Here is a 24,436-nt window from a genome sequence, read left to right on the forward strand (position 1 = left end):
AGCTCACAACAATTACTATTTCTTCATCTTCAATAGTCAAACTACATCATTATCACTTTCTATCACAACATATACTATCTTTTCATCTTTCATTGTTACTAATACACTCTCATCCTTATCAGTAGCTATTTTATTTCTTTCGATTCATTCTCCTTTACTTTATCCATCTATATATTATTCTTTGCTGCTTTCATAATGTCGCAACAACAACACCCACCGTTCACTTGTTGGGTAGAGTTTTGTAACAAGAAAGACGAACTCACCTTCGAGAACACCGCCAACTATAATCGTCTCATCCCTGTCATCAGAGGTTCCAAACAACTCGCTGTAGGTGACGGTTCTATCGATTTGTTCTCTGATGCAGCCAAGACCATTCAACTTGATGTTGAGACTCCAGTCGATAGGAATCTTCAGCGAATCTATGTCGCCACCACTCAACCACAGCAAGGTAAGTACATCTACCTTCAAGTCTACAAACCAACCACCTATGATACTAACCATCCCACTCCTCATATTCTCCTTCTCCCTTTTGTTATCTTGTCTTGTACTATATTTACACTTTCTTCTTCTCCTTCTCTTTCTTCTCGCCTCTCACTCCTCTCATTACTCTACTGCATTACCTATTTCTCATGTTCTTGTCTTTACACCTCTCTCTTTTTCTTCTCCCTCTCCTTGTTCACAACTCTCACACCGCTCATTACTCTACCAATCATATGACTTCAATCGTTTCCTACAACCTATTCATATACACTCACTCTTCTTCTCATCATACTTCATACACAACAGCTCCTCAAACACCAACACAAGAAGGTATGTACATCTACACAAACCAACAACCTTAATGATACTGACAAACTTATTCCACTTCTTAATTGTCAATACAGTTGCTTCAGAGCTCGAGTTTTGGAGGACGTTGCACAGTGCTTCGATTGATCCCGCAGTCAATATCCTTTCCCTCCCAGTGGGCGTGCACTTCATGGGGCATAATGTCAACAGATCATCTATCTACGTGAGAGATTGCTATGTTGAGCTGAAAGATCAAATCTATGCAGAATTTGATCAATATGAAGTTAATTCAACTTCAACTTCAACCCCAACCACAGCCTCTAAGAATGCATTCGTTATCACTAGCAATCCAGGAACTGGTAAGTCCTGTTTCCTCTTCTACATTATGTATCTCATCGCACGGGTCAAGGGAACTATGGTTGTTCACTCGATTCACGCCCAGATTGCCGATTCATACTATCTCTACACTTACGTTGGTGGCATTCCAGTTGTCAGACTTGGACCCATGAGTGATTTTATCACTCTCCTTTGTCTCAGATCAACTTTCTTTTTGGTAGACAGCAAAGAGGAGACAAATTTCGCAGCTAAAACGATCATTGTTTCATCACCTGATCCGATGATCTACAAAGAGTTTCTGAAGAACGTTGGCACGACCCGCAGGTATATGCCACCTTGGTTCAAATCCGAACTTGATCACGTAAGACCAATTTTATACCCAAATGTCACACAGGTAAGTAGGTCCACTCTCTGATTCCAAAGTTTCATACACTCATAAAGATTGTTTACATCTGCAGCAAATACTCGAATCTCTTTGGAACAAATGGGGAGGCATTCCTCGTTTTGTGCTCGAGAATGCCCTTGATGCGTCTTCCCAATGTCAAATAGAGAATGCGATATCAACAATCAATCTAAACTTATGCGTCGAGAGCATTGGCAAGGAGGTTCCGATTGCACCAGGCAGTCACAAAGTGATTCAAATTATCCCATACGAGCAGGCTGCTCTTCCAAAGTACGCCTCGATGAAGCTACAGTTCTCATCCAAGTACGTTGCTGAGCGAGTTGTCAAGGCTGTCGAGGCGGTCGACATCAACTCGGTCGTCAAGCAACTTCATGTGCACAAGTTTTTGCACTCACCTCTGGGTGGATCATTCTTCGAGTCTTTTGCTCACAGACTATTGCAACAAGGAGGAGTCTTTGATAGAAGAAACCTAACCACCACTGCAACAGACAAGATCACATTCACGCCAACAGTTTCTTCCACACTCTGCTCTATCGCAGATATTGGCTTATCACCACCAAACAAGTATCTACTCCCTAACTTTGACAACTTTCCTGCGATCGATAGTTTGATCAAACCCAACCAGCTGTTTCAGGTCACCACCTCGAATGAGCATCCACCAGTGATGAACAAACTGTCCGATATCATCGATCAACTCGGAACGGGGGTGGCACAAGTAGACTTGTATTTCGTCCTTCCTAAAGATCGGTACGACACATTCAGAGAACAGAATTATCTCACCAAGAAGAAGAAGAAAGCTTCCAAGATATCCAAGCAAGTGAAGAAAGTCACCCAGTATGCGTTGTTGATTGAGTTGCCAGCACCATAGCCCTAGTTCGTCAGTTGATCCTCCTCGCAGCTCCCACTCAGCTAAATAACTCACTTCTCGCAGCTCATTTTACAACAACCTGTCAAACAACAATAAATTTTCTATCCAACCAGGATCACTTTAAAAAATTCCAACTGTTTAGTTGTACACCTAATTCAGAGAATGACTCTCGCAGCCCTTCCTATAACAACCAATCAGACAACAATAAACATACTATCCAATTAGTATCATTTTTTTAATTGGTGAGGAATAGAACAAAGTGTTTTATTATAATGAAATACAAACCTTCTTGTTATTTGTACAACTCAAGACTTACATTGATAAAGAGTTATAATCTATAAACAATATTATTATATTGAACATTTTCTAGATATATTTGATAATAAAATAAAACTCTTAAAAAATTTCTATTTTTTTTAGTTCAAAGATTTTTAAAAAATAAAAAAATAATCCAAATCACTTTTATAAAAAAATAAACAGTTTATTTTTTTATAAAAGTGATTTGGATTATTTATCTTTTGACTTTCACAAAATTATTCGATCAATGTACAAATTCAATAATTATGCAATTCAATAATAGAAGTTTAGATTGTAATAATAATGATGATTATGAAAGTAAATTATTTAAAAGATTATTTCAATCACAATCGATTAGACATAAAATATATAGTTTAGTTAAAATTATTAATCGTCAAGAGTCAGCTGCGTATAGAAGTAGTAAATTAGTTAATAATCCTACACAGTTTGTCAAGCGAAGATTATTCTTTGATTACTATGACCTTGGTTGTTTCCCAGATCAGCTGATCAGATATGGTTATCACGAGAGATACAAACAGATATTCAACACTCTGATTAGAGATCAACGTCCAACTTTATTACAAAGTTACTATCATCGTTTCTATTTGAATTATCTATATTATTTCAATAGGAGAAAATATGGTGAACAGATGCAATATGTAATAAAGCAAAGCCAACAAATACTACTAGAAAGCGGTGCTCTCACCACCTCGTCAATATCAAAAGTAATGAAGCGAAGCATCGTTCAATTCAAAGACTACAATGAAAGTAACTTTAATATGGAGGATGATTGTAGACCACTTGAAAGTAATAGTTATGTAATGTTTAAACAGCTGTTTTTACATTCTATGAATGTTGCTGCTCAGATGGGTGCACTGGATCTCATTGAAATGGTATACAATACATTCCCAACAGAGTTGGATTTCAGATCGATCTTGGAGAAAGCTGTTCAATATGGTCATCTTTCAATCGTTGAATTCATTCACAACAATGTCAAAGATGCAAGTGTTTTTTATAGAATATTTGACAATACAGTAGGAACATCTCAACTTTCAATGATAGATATCGCAGCACAACACGGTCAACTAGAGATATTAAAGTATTTGCATTTAAATCTAGCTGAAGGATGTAAATCCACCTTTGCTATTGATTTAGCATCATCCAATGGACATATAGAATGTGTCAAATTCCTTTACAATAATCGAACTGATCGTTTAACCAACAATACTATTGAGGAAGCAGCTCACGGTGGACAGCTGGATATGGTTGTATTTCTGCTTAATAATTATAAAAAGTACTTTAAAAAAGATATGGCTTTACATATGGCAGTTGGCAAAAATCATATGGAAATTGTCAAATTCCTCTTGTCAAATAGATCAGAGAAGATCACATCAAATTGTATTAGCTTGGCGGCATTGAATGGTAATCTTGAATTATTAAAGTTACTCACATCACAAAAACCAAATACAATAGAGACAAATGAAAATCTAATGGATGAAGTTGCGCGAGATGGAAATTTAGAAATCATTCGATTCCTTAATGAGAATACCTCTGCTCAGTGTTCAACCAAAGCAATAGATAATGCTTCAGCAAATGGCCATTTGGATGTTGTCCAGTATCTCAATTTCAATCGAACAGAAGGTTGTTCTCATGCAGCTTTACATCTTGCTCTTCTTGGTAATCATTTGGAGGTTGTTCAATTTCTAGAGGAACACAAACAATTGGCTATTGATTATTCAAAATCACTATTTATGATAAACACAAGAAATCCTAATTTCCAAACATTCAAATATACTAATGATGGAATACCAAAGGATATGGTGATCGATAAAACCCAAGTGAAAATAGACTCCTTTATTAAAGAGAAAGATACCACAGTTTTAGATTGGTTCAAGGAGAAAGGATTTCAATTCTCTGAAGATGCTTTCGATATTTCAATCAATAGTAATTGTCTTATCACTTTCAAATGGTTGCATAAGAACACAAACTATCCACTTACAGTGCCATTGACATGTAAAGCAATTGCTGCTGGTAGTCATTCAATTGTTGAATATCTCAATGAAATTGGAGCACCATTCCCACAATTCCCAATGGATATTGCACATGATCTTCAGATGCTCATTTATCTTCATCAAAATAGAACTGAATCGTGCACAATACAAGCAATGGACAATGCAATCAATCATGGTGACATTCAAATGATTAAATATCTCAAACAACACAACTTTGAAATTCAACAAAACAATCAACCGAAACAATATCGTCTTCAAAAGAATAGTCTGTGTATTGGATACAATTCAAGACTTGAATTAATCAAGAGTAATCATCTTTAAATGAATCTTTACATTGATATTAACTAGCTATTAATAATATCTTTAATCCAAAAAATAAAATTATTTTATTATCGAAAGAAATGATAATAAATCAGAATTTTTTGCGAATTAAACCACCAAAAGATAATCTTTCAATCTTGCCGTCTTTTTTTTTTTGCAACTTTTTATTATTTTTCTACTTGTTCAACAATTATTATTATTACCAGTAAGTTGTTAATAAAAAAAAATAAGACATATGGGTAAGGTTAAAAAATCGAGTTTCACTTACCTTCAAAAAAAGATATTCTGTATTGTAACCTCACTTTTAAGTATTATCAAAATAATTTAAATAATAAAAGTTTTTAATTTTGAATATTTAGACATATTAAAATAAAAAAATATTAAAATATAGATTAAAAATCAGTTGGTCAATGATAGAAAAGATATTTATTTGAAATAAATTGAATGACAGTTTAAAAACAGTTTTGTTAATCAATAGACTTAACATATCTAATACAGTATATAAACTTTTTGATCAAATTGTTATTGATTATTATGATTTATTGTTTTAGAATTATTATGGATGATTTGATTTACAATACAGTGGCACCAATTTTGATTCCCAAAATACCCAAGACAGTAGCAAGTATATTCAAATCAACAAGTGATTGATTTGAGTTGGATGATTGACCAGTCAAAGTGTTGTTACTGTTGTTCAACATTATTTCATTCATTGTTGTTTGATTGGCTTGGACTGATGATCCGAGTTTAGTGATTGATGCTAAAATATTATAATATTATTAGATAGGTTTAATGTTATGTTTTTAGGTTTATTTTTATGAATTGCTTACCAATTAAAGTCATTTTTGGATAGCCTTGTTTTAAAGTATTGTAATTTTTATATTTTACTTTCTTTTTTGTTTAGTGAAATTTTTTGACAAAAGTCTTATATTTATAGTTTCGTATCATTTAATCAATGTGATATCTTGTAGAATCTAGAATCTAGATCATCAAAGTATTCTCGGGTGTCAAGATATGTTGGTAATATGATGAATGTATATATTCCAAATGTATGTCACTACTAATGATTTCAGTTAATGGCCTAGCATTCAATTTCTGTTAAAAATGATCATTATATTAAAGTTACTTTTGATTTATTAAAATATTGGATATCAACAATCTGATTTTTTAAAACAATAAAGAGATGAAAATAATATTTGTATAACTGATAGATTTAGGGTAAATTAAAAAGAAGTACACTGACTGATTGAAATGTTATAACACAAATTGAGTGGGTTATAAAAATTTCCTTTTTTAAAAATAATTGTCATCATTTTGAGTTGGTTGAGTAATTTTTTGAGTGAGTATTGTGTTTTGATGTATCACTGTGTCTTTCAATCACAATTTTATATATCAATATCTATTGAAATCTGATCAATATCTTTGATCATATCTGAAATATCTTTTTACTGATATATTAAATCAATTTAAATCACATAACTTTCAAAAAGATTATACCCTTGAATCTTGAACTAAATCTCTTTATGGAAAAAATAAGTTATCTTCTGATTAATTGAATGTTCAATTCTTTTAAAACATTTTACAAAATTAACCACAATATTTAATTTTATAATTCTATAAATTGGATCTTTTATCTATTTTTATAAACATAAATAAATATTTTAATATTAAATAACTCTAAAAAACGATCTAAAATGACTTTAATTGGTAAGGAATAAAAATTAATTTAATAATTTTTTAGAAAGATATTAATTTAAGTTTTTCAAAAAAAGCATCAATCACAAAACTTGGTTCATCAGTTCAATCAAATCAAACATTCAAGAATGAATTAATGGTATCTGGAATCAATGGAAACATTTCAATCGGTCAATCATCTAATTCAACTGAATCTCTAATCAATTTGAACATTCTTGCCAATGTCTTGGGTATCTTGGGTATTAAAGTTTGTGCTTCTGTATTATAAATCTAAAAAACAAATTTTAATATCATAGTTTTTTAGATTCTTGGTATTAATGATATTATTACCAATAGATAAGTTTAAAAAAAAATAAAATAAATAGGTATATTATTCAAAATTACTTTCTTGATTTTGTTTAATTTCCATTTTTTTTTTTTATATAAACTTCTCAACTATAATAAACAATTAACATATTAATTTAATTCCATGGAAAAACAGAAACAAATCAAAAAAATTTGACAGGTTGACCCAAATTTTAATTTTTTACATCTGTCATTGAATGGAATTAAACAAATATTATTTAATTTTGATGATTATACTACAAAAAATGAAATGATATATTTGTTATGCTTTCATTGATATTGTGACACTTTACTCTCACATCTCAAGATAAATTGTTATTAGAGTTACCAAATACAACACTAGTGGTGAACATGGTAGTGAACAAAGAAAATTTGTTTTTTGTTTTTTTTTTGGGGTTGAAGTGCAGGTGAATAAATTATTTTTTTAACTTCTATTTTTTTCAAATTTGTATGTAAATATATTTTTAATTTTGTTAATCAAATCAAAATCAAATTAACCAAATTTTTCTCAAAACAAAAACTAAAGAATTAATTTAATTATTATAACTTATTTTAAATAAATTAGATTAATTTAAATGGAAGAGCTAGAGTGTTCAAAACATAATAAAACATATGAATATATTTGTTTTCAATGTAATTTGTTGTTTTGTTACAGGTGCTCTAATGATCATCCCAAATCACATGCGAATCATACTTGTGAACATATCGATGATATCAAATCACAATTGTTAAAGACAATAGATAACACAAAGAATATTAATAAAAATAAAAATAATAGTAATAGCAATGAGAATAATGATAATAGTACAAAAGAAATAGAAAATAACTATATACAATCACAAATCGATAAATTATGGTCAAACATAAAAGATTCATCAAAACAATACAAATCACTCGAAGATAAACAACAAAAGATAAGCGATCACTTTGCAATACTACATAAATATTTGACTGAAGAGGAACTAAAATTAAAGAAACCAATTATAAATGATATAGATTTACTAAAAGATCAGATTAAACTTAAATTAGAGGAATTTAAATCATTTATCAAAATAATTAATACTTTAAAACATAATAGTAATAATACTAGCAGTAGTAGTAATGTTACAGATGATAATGATCAAGATAATGATCATGATAATAATGAAAATGATACAACTAATTCAATAGAATCGATTATTAATTCAATTCAATCGATAGAATCAGTACAACAATTCATTAAACATCATGATCAAACACTCTTTGATTACCAAAACTATAACAATAATATAGTCGGTTATCTCAAAGATCATACTGATAGCATTGATATTATCTTACTAAAATTAATCAATATTCATAATAATCAATATATACGATCAATTTCAAAGAATAATGTTTACTATTATCAACCAACAACAAATATCATAGATAATTACAATATTATTACAACTTTAACACCATATGATATTGAAATCTATCAGAAAAATATACAACAAACAATTAAAGTTATCAATAAAAGTGATAATTTAATTCCCAAGACAATAAACACCACTACCGTAGAACAAAAAAGTGTTTTACAAAGAACAGATCCGATCTTTTCTATCAAACAAGACCTATCATTGGAATCTGTGTATTCAAGATATTTCAAAAATCTAGAGCCAACCACCATATCTAATGATAAAACCGAATTTACCTTTAAATTCTTATTAATGGGAGATTCCACAGTTGGAAAGGTAAATGATAACATGCTATTTTCTACCATCGATTAACTTCAATACTAATTGTAAAAATGTTCTATAGAAAGAAATGATAAACTATTTCGATAGTTCACCTGGATTTGCCACTACCGATTTTAAACAACGGATATTCACTAGAGATAAATTTACATTTAACCTTCAACTATGGGATACGTATGGGTTCGAAAGAATGACCAGTCTGAACATTCCTGATCAAATGGCCATCTTTATTGTCTATGATGTCACCAATTCTGATTCATTTGAAAGTAATTAACAATCAAAAAGTGAATCGATTTATTATTCATACTAACAATCTTCAATACTATATTGTAAATCGATAGATGTAACGAGATTGTTTAACATTATCAATGATAACTATGGAACATTGGCATTTAAGATATTGGTTGGCAACAAATGTGATAAACCCAATAGAGTGATTGGCTATGAAAAAGGTCAAAAGTTGGCTAATAGACTTGGAATGTCATTTATGGAGACATCTGCCAAAACTGGACAAGGAATTGAAGAGCTGTTTATGAAGTTTTACAACAAAAATATGATTTGGGAATATGAAACTCAAAATCAAAAAACAAAACAATGAATTTGCCAACAATAATAAACCTCAGTCAAATGGTTTATTCTCTTTTTTCATGAGATAAATAAAATATTATATGTATTTATTCCTTTATTTTAGTTATACAATGAATAAAATGCTTTTGTAGATGTAAAGCTTATAATACAGTGGCACCAATTTTAATACCCAAAATACCCAAGACAGTAGCAAGTATATTCAAATCAACAAGTGATTGATTTGAGTTGGTTGTTTGACCAGTCAAAGTGTTGTTACTGTTGTTCAACATTATTTCATTCATTGTTTTTTGATTGGCTTGGACTGATGATCCGAGTTTAGTAATTGTTTATAAATGTTATATTATATGTTTTTTATATGAATTACATACCAAATAATTCATTTTAGTTTTTTTTGATAATATATTGATTTTTATATTAATTTATGTTTGTTTAGTGATGATGATACTTAGACAAAAACTAATGTATTTATAGTTAAATTTTTACCATTTACATGCAATGTGATCATAAGAACAGTGAAACCTTTGTAGAATCTAGAATCTAGATCATAAAGAATTCTCGGGTGTCAAGATATATTGGTTATTAAATGAACGTTTAGATTCCCATATCCAACAAATGACACATCCAATCCTTCAGTTAACACCAGAATTAAATTTCGATTGTTTATAGATGATGATTCTATTAAAGTTACTTTTGATGTATTAAAATATTGGTTATAAACAATCTGATTTATAATTTAACTAAGACATGACTCTTATTATACAATTTGTACAACTGATAAAGATTATTCATAAATTAAAAAAGAAATACACTGACTGATTGAAATGTTATATACCACACACATAGAGGGTTAAAAAATTTCCTTTTTTAAAAATAATTATCGTCATTTTGAGTTGTGCGACTAATTTTTTCTGTGAGTTAGAGTTATGTGTTGATATATCTGTGTATGACAATCATAATGCTATACATATCATTGTCTATTGAATCTGATCAATACCTTTGATCATATCTCAATTATCTTTTCAGTGATTTAAATTAATTTTAGTTATTTTTTATTGTTTAATTGGTAAGGAATAAAAATTTTAGTAAATGTAGAGATTTAAATTAATTTAAGTTATTTTTTATTTGTTTTTAAAAAAAAAAAGCATCAATCAAAAAACTCGGTTCATTAGTTCAATCAAATCAAATATTCAAGAATCAACGGGTATCTGGAATCAATGGAAACAGTTCAATTGGTCAATCATCTAATTCAACTGAATCACTTATTAATTTGAACATTTTCGCCAGTGTCTTAGGTATCTTGGGTATTAAAGTTTGTGCTTCTGTATTGTAAATCAAAAAACAGCGAAAATAATATTTCCTATGGATTTGGGAAAAAAAAAAAATTGTGAAAAACATCCACAACCACTATCATTAAAAAATATTAAACAAATAATAAGATAAGATGACAACAAAAGAGATATTAGATAAACAGAAAATATATAATCAAGATGAACTTAATAATATGAAGAGAGATGACTTGGTAGAGATAATGAAAGAATACTCATTAAAACATAATGGTTTAAAGAAAGATATGCTAATTGATGCGATCATTAAACGACAAGAACATCGAGATGATTTGAAATCAAAGTTGGTTACAGACAACTCAATCGAAAAGTATCATCGTGGAACTGTTGAATATCGATTGCCAACATTGATCATCTATCGAATCATTCGTGATCTCTGGCATGATGATATCGATGTGATTTTGAATACAAATCAACTTTGTTCAAACTACCGATGGCTGCTCTCTATTGGTTTGGTTTCGAAAGAGTTATACAAACTTATATCATCGATGTTCACTCGATTCAATCTTTTCTCAACCAAAATATACAAACAACGAGTTCCCCTTCTCTCACCTCATAAAACATTAGCACAACAACTGAAGAACAGTGTTATCAATCCACTCTCAGTACTCAAGAATATCAATCATCTAACACTGTCAATGGATATCTTCAGACAACTAACAGACAAGACGACAACAACATGCACACCCATTGAATTAGGACTGATCTTCAACAGTGTTACAAAGCTAAAGCTAACACATGCTAGAGATATGCCGTTCCAAATGCATCATTGTAAATCGATTATACAATACATGCCGAATCTCGACTCACTGACATTCTTTAAGATTAGGTTAGAAGCCATTAGAATATATCAAAAGCTGCAACAAATACCACGATTGACATCACTGGATATCTCCACGGTACAACTGAACAAAATGCCAACTGAATCACGTATTTTCAGTAGTTCAATTCGCAAGTTGAAACTGCCGATGTTACTCACCAGAAACCCTAATATCCTCGGTGAGAACACCCAACTAACCACTCTCAGTGTCAATTCAGTAGGACCAGAGGAAATCGATTTCATTAGAAGTCAACTTGGTAGTATCACCAAGCTCATCGTTAGTAATGTCCATGGGGGATTAGGCAAGTCGTTGTCACAGCTGTTATGCTCGCCTGCATGCCAGGTTCGTAAACTCTATGCCTATGACTGTGACAACTGGATCATACCGCTGCTTGAAACCAATCGGACTACCATCGAAACACTGGATATCTGTTATGATCTGTTGGGCACCCTCACAGTGGCATCGAAATCACCATCGATCAAACGCATCATCTTTCACAACAAAAATAACTACCAATATTCAAAGACCTATGGCAGTTTAGCCAGTGGCTATGCACACATAAAATCGAAACACCTACCATTCACTAGTAACTCGCTGGGGATAAAAATGTATGCCAAGAAGATCTACGATGCTTCGAAGAATCAGATTGAAAACCAAACGATCGAAGAGACCTATCCGAATCTCAAGTTTCTATACTATTATAGTAATATACATATTTGTGGCACATCACCAAATATTAATAGACGTTGTGTTGGAAACACCGTTCAACGTGTTAGTAATGACATAGTGTAGTAGTATAATGATGTTATAATAATAAATAGTTTATGTGTTTAAAGATGGTTGTGAAATCTAATGAATTTTATGAATTGTTTATTGAGTTCTTGTTGCGCTTATATAATCTTATTAATTTGTCGGTTAGGCAATTGTCGGTTGATTGACATCTTGGAACTACGATTCCAACACTGCCCTTCTTCTTCGAGGCAGCAGCCTGACAGGATTAAAAACTTATACGCGGCTTTGCATAAGAAAACCTTATCAGGACTAATGCGAGAGACGGGTGCCGACTCATCCGTCTGTAGGATCTTAAACTGAATGAGCTGAACTAAACTTAGTCGCTAGAGTATAACCGGGTAGTGGTACCCAAGCGAGAGCTCTTCCAACCTTAACCAAATATTCGACACGAGCTAGTTTGGAAGTACCAAGAGTGAACTTGCGCTTGGCGCGAGGATGGCAACAATATCCTTTCTCCACTTGGTGTATGCTAGAACTTTGACAATAATAGAGGGAGTGTTTGGTATGAAGTCGTCGCTGTTGATGTATGATATAATGTTCTTTGTCACTATTATTTCTGATTTGTTTAGATTGCATTTTAAATTATGATCAAATTTGTCCACTTCGTTACGTAGTTCGTTAAAATTATTTTCGACATTTCGCAAAACTTTATCGAATAATTTATCAAAATCAATATCGTCGTAGTCGTCTGAACTATCGCCAACGGTACTACCCCGATCGGTCTCCGCCGTAGCACCGTTTTCGACTAATAAGTCGTCGACATCATTAATTAAATTATCATTCATCTTTGGATCGTATAACATTATGTGTTTCGAATTAAACTTCTTCTTCTTTGTACTTATTCCATCTTTTCCAATCACATCTATGAATATATTATTATAATTATCGACTTCCACTACTTTTCGCGGTCCTTCATACCTCACATCCAATTTCTTTTTCTTACCATCTCTATTATTATTGTAGAAAACGTAATCACCTACCTTGATTTGGTTTTCTTTTTTACCTTTGTTCCATGTAAATCTCATTTCTTGATTTCCAATACAGATGTTCCGTTTGACTAACTTAATGATTGCTTTCCTTTCCTTAATAGATTCAATGATTTGCTTGTCTGTGACGTCGACCAGAGCATCCGATTCTTTGACGAGGTTGAGTGGTGTTAACGGATTGTGTCCCAAATAGATCTTGAACGGAGTGTACTCGGTAGTTGAATGAACAGTTGAATTCAATGAAAACTCGACAGTATCGATGTGCTTAGACCAGGTACCAGTAGTATTGTGGAGACGGTCATCAACCATAAGCTTTCCAGTTGCGTTCTTGACTGCACGGTTGTGTGACTAATTTTTTCTGTGAGTTAGTGCTATGTGTTGATATATCTGTGTATGACAATCTTAATGCTATACATATATCATTGTCTATTGAAATCTGATCAATCACTATCATTGAAAAAAATTTAACAAATGTAAAAATGAAAATGTAAGTTTTTTTACTTTTTAACCCCTCATCAATAAACAAATATTAATATTTCTATATTAAGAGATGATGATGCAACGTTGTTCACAACATCAGAGAACAAATGAATTTATTTGCTATGTTTGCAATAAGTTTATGTGTTCAAGATGTACAATCATTCACAATAACAAACATCCAGATCATGTGAATCAATACGATCATATCGATGATATCAGACAATCTTTAAATAATTTATATTTATCTATTTTAGATAATGTTAATAATAATAAAAATAAAAACAATAGTAGTAGTATAAGTAGTATTAGTAGTATCGATAATAACTTTAATGACATTAATAATAATGATATGCCAGTGGAGAGTAAAATCAATTTCACAATCAATTCGATATGGGAATCATTAAGATCGTCAACATCAGTATATGATTCATTAACAACAGCTGAGAATGAAATCAAACAATACTTTGAACAAATACATACTTTTCTAATCAACGAAGAACATAGATTAAAGAAACCGATCATCAACCAAAAAGATGCAATCATTGATCAAATCGATAATAATATCAATCATTTGAAACATTTAATCAATATTATAAATATAAATAATAATATCGAACATGCCTGTGGTAATGGTAATGATAATGATGTCGACAACACCGAGACACCTGTTAAAATACCAGATATAACCGATCTCTATTCAACAACAACCATTATGAATTCAATAGCATTAAGTTCATCATTACAATCATTCATCAAAGATAATAATCGACTATTTTTGAATAATAACAATAACTATTTCGATATCGATGAATCTCTAAAACAAAATAACAATGATTCGTCATCATTATTATATGATATCATTTATAAATATAACTGTCATTTTACACCTACAACAACATTGCTATCAACACTACCACCAGCAAATTACCTGTTATCAATCGAACCACCCGATTTAGATCAATTGAAATTAACAATCGAACAATCAATTCAACTTGAAAGAATTGAAATAAAACCAATAACAAAAACAAGAACAATGACAACAACAAAAACGACAGAGAATGAAAATAAAACACAATATATCTTCTCAACACACGATAAGAATGGAGCAACTCTAATCAACCTTTCACAAAACGATTCAATAGAACAATTCGATGTTGATTATAATTTCTATGGTGCAACAATTATTCCAGTTGGCCAAGATATCTATGTATTCGGTGGTGCACACAATCAAAAAAAATGGATGAAATTCTCAATGAGATCGAGATCATTTGAAATTATCGGTGATATCGAAGGAATCGATGGTGGATTTTCAATATCAGCATGTTACGATGGTCGCGATCATATCTACTTGCTGAACGGTGCCAATCAGCGGGGTAAAATCGACCGATTCAACATCCAAACAATGAAATTTGAACGATATCACATATTACCTGAGGGTCACGGTCAGCGGTCATCTATGATCTTCAAAGGTTCGCTGTATTCAATAAACTATGATACCAACAAGATGTTACAACTCAACATGGTGAATCGCGAGATTACATACCATCTAATAGATATTAAATCGTACTCGGCATGCAACGATAACAATGGTAATTTCTACATTTCCGATTGTCCAAAGAGGAGTGATGATATCAAACGATTCGTCAAGTTCAACGTCGAAAGAAAACGAAGCGTAGATTTGAATCCTATTCCCATCAGCAATGACATCTTAATGTATCATCGAGAATCACAAACTTCTAGCTATGTCTATTCGATCACTGGAACTGAACATGGTAATTTCAAATATTCTATTGAGACCAATCAATATGTACCATTCTTCCAACAAGATGAATTCAAAAGAGTTTGGTGTCCATCTACATCTATTTCGGTGATTCAAGAAGAAGACGATGACTACAACAACAACAACAACTTATAAATAATTATTAAAAAAATATGTAGTAAGAAATAAATAAAATAAGTGTAAACTATTAATTTATTGTTTATTTATTATTATTGTTGAATATTAATATGACGACAAAAGTGAAAATTATTAAAATGGTGTGTGATCATATGATCATTTTCTTTTTTACTTTTTTTTAGTATAAATAACAGAATAATACATAACAATAGAAATGAGTACATTAATGTTTGGTCAATATATTATCAGAGCATCTGAAGTATTCTTTGAAACAAAGTTATCGATGGCACTGGTAAATTTGAAACCTGTACTACCTGGTATGAATTCTTTCATTTGATTCGATTAGTAGAGAGTTAGATGGATGTAGAGAAGAGAAGAGAAGAAACAAAAAGAATAATACAATAAGAAAAGATAAGACTATCTAATTAGTAAAGATAATAATAATAATAATAGGTCATGTATTGGTATGTCCAAAGAGAGTTGTAAAGAGATTCTATGATTTGTCACCGGAGGAGATTAACGATATCTGGCAGTCTGCAAGTAGAATATCGAGGGTGATAGAGAAGCATTTCGATGGTGACGGTATGACTTTTGCGATTCAAGACGGCAAGAATGCAGGACAGACCGTAGAGCACGTACACATCCACATCATACCAAGAAAGAGAACCGACTATGAAAACACCGATCAAATCTACACTGAAATCGAAAAGGAAAGACAACCACGTACTCTCGAAGAGATGGCATCTGAAGCAGAAACCCTAAGAGTTTATTTCAAAGACAACAACGATCTTATTGAAAATCAAACAAAAACAACAACAACAACAACAAATCATCAACTGTAATTGTACAACCTTTTTTTTTTATATTCACACAAATAAAACAAACTAAGTAATAATTTGTTTAAAAACAAAACATATGTTTGCAAATGTTTGTTTAATTAACTATGAAAAATAAAATAAAAAAATAAATAAAACAAATAAAGTAATATAGAATGACGTAATTCAAAACCAAAATCAAAACCAAAATGAGGTGTGTGGTTATGGGGGTGTTAAAACTAGAGTAAGATAATATTAATAATTTAAAGTGCACCAAGAACATCAAAATACCACTCATTTTTTTTTATACAAATTTTAATTTAAAAAAAATAAAATCATAGCTGTTGTTTGTTGTGTCAACAACTGTGTTTAATATTAATTTTGATTTTCATTTTATAGTATATTTTATTTTTTGATATTTTTTTTTTAACAAATAGAGAGAGTGTATAAATTATCAGATGTCAAGTAGTAATAAAACAACGACAACAGAACAACAACCACCACCACCAGTGTGTAGTGTTGAGAAAGGAGATGATGAAGGTTTATTTAAATTCTCATTCGAGAGAAGTCCAACCATAAAGAGAATCGCACTGTTGACAAGTGGTGGTGATTCCTGTGGTATGAATCCAGCGATTCGTGCATTCGTACGTGCATCTCTAATTAAAGGTGCCGAAGTCTTTGCTATTCGTGAGGGTTACAATGGTTTAGTACAAGATTCTATCATCCCATTGAATTGGGGTAGTGTTGCATCCATTATCAATCGTGTATGTAATTGTTATTGTAGTAATTGTGTTAATCGATAATTACTAATTGGATTGATTAGGGTGGAACTATCATTGGTACTGCAAGATCGGCGGAATTCAGAACGAGAGAAGGCAGAAAGAAGGCAGCTTTCAATTTGATAAAGAATAAGATCAATAATCTCTTGGTGATTGGTGGTGACGGTAGTTTGACCGGTGCCAACTTGTTGCGTGAGGAATGGTTCGGATTGCTCAGTGAGTTGGTTCAGGAGAAGTTGATCGATGCATCGATTCCCGAGTCCGATTTGGGAAAGCTGTCGATCGTCGGTATGGTAGGATCGATCGATAACGACATGTATGGAACGGACATCACCATCGGTGCCGACACTGCCAGTCACCGTATTCTCGAGTGTATCGATTCCATCCTTAGTACTGCAGTCAGTCATCAACGTTCATTCGTAATCGAAGTTATGGGTAGAAATTGTGGTGTAAGTAACAAGCTAGCTATCTCGTGGGAATTGGTAGTTTTATTAATAGGTTTGTTTTGATATCTTAATTTAGTGGTTGGCATTGGTATCTGGTTTGGCAACTGGTGCAGATTATATATTTGCACCGGAGAATCCACCTGAAGCCGGATGGGAAGATGTCATGCTTGAGGGATTGGAAAGAGGTAGAGTTTCCGGTAGAAGATGTTCATTGATTATTGTTGCTGAGGGTGCAATCGATTCCAATGGTAATCCAATCAGTTCATCCTATGTCCGTAAGGTATTGGAGGAGAAAGGTGGATACGATGCACGTATCACTATTCTTGGACATGTACAAAGAGGTGGTGTGCCAACTTATTGTGATCGTTATATTGCAACAAGAATGGCAGTTGAAGCAGTCAACTATTTATTCTCAAAGACCGCCACCTGTGAACCAATGATGATTGGTATGGTTGGAAATAGAGTAGTTAGAAAACCACTGATGGCTTGTGTAAAAGAAGTATGTATATTATTATTATTATTATAATTAATTTGACAAACTCAATAGTTTATATTAAATATGTATCTTTGTGAAGACTCAAAAAATAGGTGCATTACTAAAGGAAAAGAAATTTAAAGAAGTTGTACAGTTGCGTGGTCCATTGTTTGAGGAGTTTAGTGATATTTTCGGAATCTGTGCCAATCTCAAGAGAATGAACAGCCCCAAGAAGAATTATAATATTGCGATCTTGCATTCCGGTGGACCGTCGCCAGGTATGAATCCAGCGGTTCGTGCTTTCACTCGTCTCGGTATCGATGCCGGCTTCGGAGTGTACGGTATCTTCAATGGTTTCAATGGTCTGGCCAAGGGAGATGTCCGTGAGATGACTTGGATGTCGGTCAACGGTTGGGCCGTCATGGGTGGAGCGGAGCTTGGAACGAATCGCTCCGTGCCAAACGACTCCAACATCGAGGCGATCATTGCCAACATTGAGAAATTCAAGATCAATGCTATTCTGATGTTTGGTGGATTCAACGGTTACGTCGGTATCTCCAATCTCTACGAGTACCGCAAGAAGTACAAGCAACTGGAGAAGGTCGCCATGATTTGCGCGCCTGGAACCATTGCCAACAACGTGCCGGGCACTGAAATTTCAGTGGGTGCCGACACCTGTCTCAACAATATTCTTGACGCACTTGACAAGATCAAACAATCGGCTGTTGCTTCGCGTCGTTTGTTTGTGGTTGAGGTGATGGGTGCGCACTGCGGTTACCTCTGTGCGATGTCATCGTTGACCAGTGGTGCCGAGCGCGCCTACACCATGGAGGAAGGTGTCACCCTGAAATCGCTGACAGCCGATCTCAAGATGTTTAGCAACCGTTTCAAGGGCGACAATCGCATCGGTTTGATCATCACCAGCGAGAATGCATCGTCGACCTACTCCACCCATTTCATCTACTCACTCTTCAAGGAGGAAGGCAAGCATCTCTTTGATGCGCGTGAGTCGATTCTCGGACATCTCCAGCAGGGTGGCAATCCTTCGGCACTCGACCGTCTGGCAGCATCGCGTCTTATGAACCAGTTTGTCAAGCTGATCGACGAGGAGTGCATCAAGAAGGGCAACGCCGTTGCCGGTTGCATCGGTAACATCGAAGGCGCCATCAAATTCACCGATATCGAGCAGATGAAGTTGGAAATCAATCATAAATACCGTCGTCCAGAGAATCAGTGGTGGTTGCCACTACTGGAGTTGTCTCGTAGAATCTCGGTGTCGCCACACGACGACAACGGTGAGAACGACCCCTGTGAAGTAGCAAAAGAGCATCAAGACTCACACAACTTAACCGTAACCTCACCAACCATTTACTCACAATCACAAATTAATTCAAATCCTCAATTAACTCTTTAAGAAAAAAAACAAAACAAACTATTATTATTATTATAATAATAATTATCAAATATCATTTCAATGTTTTGGCGCTCTTTTTTTCAATTTTTTTTAAATCAAGTTTTTAAAAAATTTTAATTTTTGGCGCGCTACATATTTTCCTGATTTGAAATCAATCAAATAAACACAAAATTGTTAACATATTATAATTATTGAAATAAATAATTTATTTATTATTATTTACTATTTTTGTTTATTTATTTATACTTTTTTTTTTTAGCTTTCAATCAAATCAATCAAATCAATCAAATCAATTACATTACAAATTTTGTATCAGTTGTGCCATATATCCCAATCAATTAAGTTTGATTGATTATTTTTCTTTCTTTTCTTTTTCTTTTTTTTTTTGAATAAAATGATGGTATGTATAAATAACAATACAACATATGTTGATATTATCAAGTTTGTAGTAATATATAACTAATTAATATAATTTCAATTTCAAATATTCATAAATTTGTAGAAAAGAGAAAATACTTATAAGAGACGTTTCAGTAGAGGTGGAACATCGTATCTTAATAATGATAATAATAATACTACTGATGGTAATGGTCAAGTCAAATCAAAAGAGAGACTATCGTTGAAAACCAATCAGTTAGAGAAAGATGAAATTGGTGATGTAAACATTTTAGCCTATTATAAAGATGAGGAGTTAATGAATCTCGATGATAAAAACAATGTCAACAATGCAATCGATCAAAACAACCTCAACCATATCATCGAGAGCAATACAATAAATATGATGATGATACCAATACCTGAAGCATTATTATTTAATAACGATGAAAACAATATTATTAATGGAAATGGTAAATATTTATATTTTATTCGATGATTAATCATGAAAGTAATATTAATAAACAATAATTACTTTTTGTTTTTGATTTTAGAACAAAATGAGAATAATAATAGTAGTCATAATAATAGTGTTATTACAGAGGAGTTTGAAGAAGAACAAGTTGAAATGGATATGATGGAATTCCTTGCAACACCAGCAAAGAAAACTCCAATGAAACAACAACAACAACTACAACAACAAACACCAAGCTCATCAACATCGTCTAGAACTCCAAATAGACAAACAACAAGTACCAAAACAACTACAACTCCACAAAAGACAACAATGACTCCACAGAGAGTATCCACCAACAACACACCTCAAAAACCAACAACTATAACACCCACTGGAACTCCTCAAAAGAGTGCTACCACCACTCCTCAAAAAACATCATTGGTATCCAACAACACACCACAAAAGACAACAACAACCACCACTCCTCAAAAACAACAACCAAATACACCCAACAACAATAAATCCAATTCAACTACACCACAAAAGACAACTTCAACTTTGACAACACCATCAAAAATGATGAATGGTACCAGTCATACACCGTTGTCCACTGTCAATGTTAATGGAGCAACCACTACAACAACATCAACATCAACAACAACCACACCGTCAAGAATGGTTAGAGAATGCTGTAACAACAAAGATGAAAATCAACCACCTGTACCATCGACTCCTAAATCAGCGTTAAAGTCAAAGACGACACCACAGACTCCAGGTATACCATCGACACCCAGAATTCTAAAGTCGGCCATTAAGAAACCACAGGCCATTGAATATCCAAAATCACCGGATAGCAACAAAACTGGTGTTGTCGACAACGAACCAATCCCATTGCAATGGCCAAAGAATGTAAGTTGGAGTGCCAGAAACGAGGTGGAATTGTTCAACAAAGAAGATGAAGCTGCCAAACTAGCTGAAGAGAGAGTTAGATTAGAACAACAACAGCAACAACAACAAAAACAAAAGGAAGAGGAGGAAGAAAAGGAGAGAGTTTTACAACAACAATTGGCTGATGAAGCTGCTGCTGCTGCTGCCGTCGAGAGTGAGAAAAAGAAAAGACAAATGAAGTTGATGGATGAGCGTAGAGAAGCAGCTGAACAATTGGAGATTCAGAAGCGACAGAGGGAGGAAAGAGAAGCAGAGAAGGAGCGTCTCAACAGAGAGAAGATGGAGTTGGCCGAACGACAAGAAATGGAGAGATTGGAGCAAGAAGCTGTGAGACTCAGACTGGAGAAGGAAGCTAGAAACACTGCACGTGAGAAAGCCAGACAAGAACGTGAACGTAAAGCCAAGCAAGAACAAGAAGAGATGGCAAAGATGACACTTGAATTGAACTCACATCGTGATATCCTATTGAAAAAGAGTGAATCAAACAACACTCAATCGTCGTCATCCTCAATAGTTGTTGACAATACTGGCGATGATGGAGAGTTGGAGTTCCAAGAAGAAGATATCATTGCCAAGAGTATGAGAGAGTTTAGAGAGAAACAAGAGGCGATCGAGTTGCAACGACAAAAGATGAGAGATGACATTGCCAAGCAGATGGAGCAGGAGCGTGTAAAGATGTTGGAGGAGTACAACAAACGACAGGAGCTTGAGAAGCAAAAGAGATTGTTGGCATCCGCCGAGAAGAAAGCAAAAGCTAGAGATGTGGAGCTTGAAAGAGAGCGAGAACGTTTGGAGTTTGAACAGCAATTGGCCAAGGAGAAAGATAAGTTACTCATGGAAGTCAAGGCCAAACAGAGAGAATTGGAAGAGCAGAAACAACAAGAACTTCAACTTATCAACAAAGAGCGTCTGGAAACCGAACGTATTCAAAAGCAATTGGCAGAGGAAAGAGATAAGCTTATTAAACAACAACAACAAATAATTAATAATACTTCAACCAAACCAATGATGACACCATCATCATCAAAATTAACATCAACATCAACAACATCCTCAACAACAACAACCAACAACAATAAGTTATCAACATCAATCAATTTCAATAGTTATATTTTAAGAAGTAATAGCAGCAATGATAGTAGTAAATCAACTGCTGTTTCAACATCTTTGTTTGGCAATAGTAGTTTGCTGATGGGTAGAGACGAACGTGAGAAGCTGAAGCGTGAGAAGCGTCTGGCGTTTGAGAGTGAGAAGCGTGCCAAAACGATGGTGGAGATTGAGACGACCAAGAAGATCGAAGAGGAGAAGAAGCGCGAGATGATCAAGATCTTGGATCGTTTCAACGATAAGGAGCAATCACTGATTGAGGCATCGCGAAAGATGCGTGCCGACCGTGAGTTGCGTCGTCGTAAGGAGCGTGAAGATGCAATCAACCGTGCCAACCGCGAGAAACAACGTTTGGAAGCCGAGCAAAAAGAGATGCAACGTCGTCTCAAATCTACAATGTCAACACTCATCACCAACAACAATATCAACAGTGCATTCAATATCGGTAGTAACATTCCGTCGACACCAATTCTACTGACTCCCATTCAAAGACTGCAGACTCCAGTGATCTCAAGTTCCGCCGCCAAGAACCTATTGTACTCGAACAGTAAGAATACCAACCATCTCAATAACAATAACAATACCAGAAACAACAATAATGAATCATTCAGTATTTTCAATACGACATCATCTTTTATCAATACACCATCTGCAAAGAATACCAACATCAACAACACCAACACCACTTTTACAACTGGCGCGTCACTGCTTGCTATGGAGACAGAGGAAGAGAAACGTCGTCGTCTGGCAATGTTGTTTGACAACAAGTTTGTACCGATGAGATACTCTGCCACTCCAGCAAACAGATTAAGACCAAACGCCACCCCTTTCTCCACTGCCAGACGCGCTACAACAGCTAACAACAACAACAACAACACTGCCAGCAAAAACAATGTCGTCAACAACAACAACAATACTTCTATTGTTCCAATCAGTAACAATATCAATAATAACTATCAATGGAACTTGTTGGCCGATGTTAAATTTGAACTACCTGATTTCTCACCACCGAAATCACTTCAATTCGACTTACCTTTGGTTGATAGATATAACAACAACAACAACAACAGCGACCATAATGAAGAAGAGGATGGAGAAGAGGAAGAAGGTGAGATTCAAGATGTTAATGAACAAATAACTTCATCTACAATGTCACCGTCTTCAACGGTATCGTCGTCAACCACTATCTCGTTGACAGACTTGGCCAAGTCGGTCAACTCAAAGACACCGAGATCGTCGATGTCTCAACAGAAGCGTAGAGAACAACAACTGCAATTGACCGGTCGCAAGACAGGCGGTGTCTACTCATCGCAAGAAGGCAGCTCCTACGGCTATCCCAACGAAGAGGCCTACGCCGACTCTGACAACGACGATTCATCGATTGTACGTCTCACCGACTCGATCTCCTATGCCGACTACGAACACGAAGAAGACAGTGCAGAGCATTCATTGAATGATTCCGATCTCTTTAAATCTGTTATGAACAAACCAATTAATAATAATAATAATAATAACAATAAGAAGAATAACAATAACAATACTAATAAGAAACTATCAACTACATCTACTACATCTTCAACAAAAACAACCGATAGCAACAGTCCACTTTCAACCTCTGTAATGTCAACTGGATTCCACTCGGAAGAAGAGGAGAACGAACACGAACAAACACCAGCAAAGAAAGCGATCAGCAAGAAGAGAAAGAATACTAAATCAACGACATCAACAACAACAACTGTAAACAATAACACTAAGAAACAACAACAACAACAACAAAAATTGAATGATTCTTATGATGATGACGAAGATGAAGCTCTACCAATTAAACAATCAAGATTCAAGAAAAATAAAAAATAATTAATAAATAATAAAACAATCATATAAATAATAATTTAAATATTTAAAATAAATCATAAAAGATTGTATTTTTCAAAT

The 24,436-nt window shown here is 33.6% G+C and overlaps 12 protein-coding genes across 12 annotated transcripts; 9 read left to right on the plus strand and 3 right to left on the minus strand.

The window, feature by feature from the left end:
* Positions 1-195: 195 nt before the first annotated feature.
* PPL_06629 (uncharacterized protein) lies at positions 196-2,377 on the plus strand (the record flags this gene model as incomplete). The annotated part of the gene is made up of 5 exons (XM_020577483.1): positions 196-448; positions 787-810; positions 885-1,516; positions 1,638-2,130; positions 2,310-2,377. 5 exons carry the CDS (start codon positions 196-198, stop codon positions 2,375-2,377), a joined length of 1,470 nt encoding a protein of 489 aa, XP_020431931.1.
* A 288-nt stretch (positions 2,378-2,665) lies between these two features.
* PPL_06630 (ankyrin repeat domain-containing protein) lies at positions 2,666-5,023 on the plus strand (the record flags this gene model as incomplete). Its single annotated transcript, XM_020577484.1, has 2 exons — positions 2,666-2,684; positions 2,892-5,023. The coding sequence occupies 2 exons, from the start codon at positions 2,666-2,668 to the stop codon at positions 5,021-5,023; spliced, it is 2,151 nt and encodes a 716-aa protein (XP_020431932.1).
* A 572-nt stretch (positions 5,024-5,595) lies between these two features.
* On the minus strand, positions 5,596-5,866 carry PPL_06631 (uncharacterized protein; the record flags this gene model as incomplete). Its single annotated transcript, XM_020577485.1, has 2 exons — positions 5,596-5,783; positions 5,854-5,866. 2 exons carry the CDS (start codon positions 5,864-5,866, stop codon positions 5,596-5,598), a joined length of 201 nt encoding a protein of 66 aa, XP_020431933.1.
* Positions 5,867-6,051: 185 nt separating this feature from the next.
* Positions 6,052-6,986, plus strand: PPL_06632 (uncharacterized protein; the record flags this gene model as incomplete). The annotated part of the gene is made up of 2 exons (XM_020577486.1): positions 6,052-6,072; positions 6,765-6,986. 2 exons carry the CDS (start codon positions 6,052-6,054, stop codon positions 6,984-6,986), a joined length of 243 nt encoding a protein of 80 aa, XP_020431934.1.
* Positions 6,987-7,638: 652 nt separating this feature from the next.
* On the plus strand, positions 7,639-9,376 carry PPL_06633 (uncharacterized protein; the record flags this gene model as incomplete). Its single annotated transcript, XM_020577487.1, has 3 exons — positions 7,639-8,775; positions 8,843-9,044; positions 9,120-9,376. The coding sequence occupies 3 exons, from the start codon at positions 7,639-7,641 to the stop codon at positions 9,374-9,376; spliced, it is 1,596 nt and encodes a 531-aa protein (XP_020431935.1).
* A 130-nt stretch (positions 9,377-9,506) lies between these two features.
* Positions 9,507-9,647, minus strand: PPL_06634 (uncharacterized protein; the record flags this gene model as incomplete). Its single annotated transcript, XM_020577488.1, has 1 exon — positions 9,507-9,647. The coding sequence occupies one exon, from the start codon at positions 9,645-9,647 to the stop codon at positions 9,507-9,509; it is 141 nt and encodes a 46-aa protein (XP_020431936.1).
* A 331-nt stretch (positions 9,648-9,978) lies between these two features.
* PPL_06635 (uncharacterized protein) lies at positions 9,979-10,696 on the plus strand (the record flags this gene model as incomplete). The annotated part of the gene is made up of 2 exons (XM_020577489.1): positions 9,979-10,024; positions 10,509-10,696. The coding sequence occupies 2 exons, from the start codon at positions 9,979-9,981 to the stop codon at positions 10,694-10,696; spliced, it is 234 nt and encodes a 77-aa protein (XP_020431937.1).
* Positions 10,697-10,807: 111 nt separating this feature from the next.
* PPL_06636 (uncharacterized protein) lies at positions 10,808-11,880 on the plus strand (the record flags this gene model as incomplete). The annotated part of the gene is made up of 2 exons (XM_020577490.1): positions 10,808-11,810; positions 11,849-11,880. 2 exons carry the CDS (start codon positions 10,808-10,810, stop codon positions 11,878-11,880), a joined length of 1,035 nt encoding a protein of 344 aa, XP_020431938.1.
* A 733-nt stretch (positions 11,881-12,613) lies between these two features.
* On the minus strand, positions 12,614-13,617 carry PPL_06637 (uncharacterized protein; the record flags this gene model as incomplete). The annotated part of the gene is made up of 3 exons (XM_020577491.1): positions 12,614-12,838; positions 12,970-13,184; positions 13,266-13,617. 3 exons carry the CDS (start codon positions 13,615-13,617, stop codon positions 12,614-12,616), a joined length of 792 nt encoding a protein of 263 aa, XP_020431939.1.
* A 170-nt stretch (positions 13,618-13,787) lies between these two features.
* PPL_06638 (kelch repeat-containing protein) lies at positions 13,788-15,703 on the plus strand (the record flags this gene model as incomplete). The annotated part of the gene is made up of 2 exons (XM_020577492.1): positions 13,788-13,795; positions 13,939-15,703. The coding sequence occupies 2 exons, from the start codon at positions 13,788-13,790 to the stop codon at positions 15,701-15,703; spliced, it is 1,773 nt and encodes a 590-aa protein (XP_020431940.1).
* Positions 15,704-15,899: 196 nt separating this feature from the next.
* On the plus strand, positions 15,900-19,614 carry pfkA (6-phosphofructokinase; the record flags this gene model as incomplete). Its single annotated transcript, XM_020577493.1, has 6 exons — positions 15,900-16,002; positions 16,139-16,523; positions 16,940-17,264; positions 17,324-17,728; positions 17,802-18,224; positions 18,301-19,614. The coding sequence occupies 6 exons, from the start codon at positions 15,900-15,902 to the stop codon at positions 19,612-19,614; spliced, it is 2,955 nt and encodes a 984-aa protein (XP_020431941.1).
* Positions 19,615-20,008: 394 nt separating this feature from the next.
* Positions 20,009-24,358, plus strand: PPL_06640 (uncharacterized protein; the record flags this gene model as incomplete). Its single annotated transcript, XM_020577494.1, has 3 exons — positions 20,009-20,014; positions 20,117-20,462; positions 20,544-24,358. The coding sequence occupies 3 exons, from the start codon at positions 20,009-20,011 to the stop codon at positions 24,356-24,358; spliced, it is 4,167 nt and encodes a 1,388-aa protein (XP_020431942.1).
* Positions 24,359-24,436: the final 78 nt, after the last annotated feature.

Source organism: Heterostelium album, assembly GCF_000004825.1.
Source record: "Heterostelium album PN500 unplaced genomic scaffold PPL_scaffold6, whole genome shotgun sequence".
Classification (NCBI taxonomy): Eukaryota; Evosea; class Eumycetozoa; order Acytosteliales; family Acytosteliaceae; genus Heterostelium; species Heterostelium album.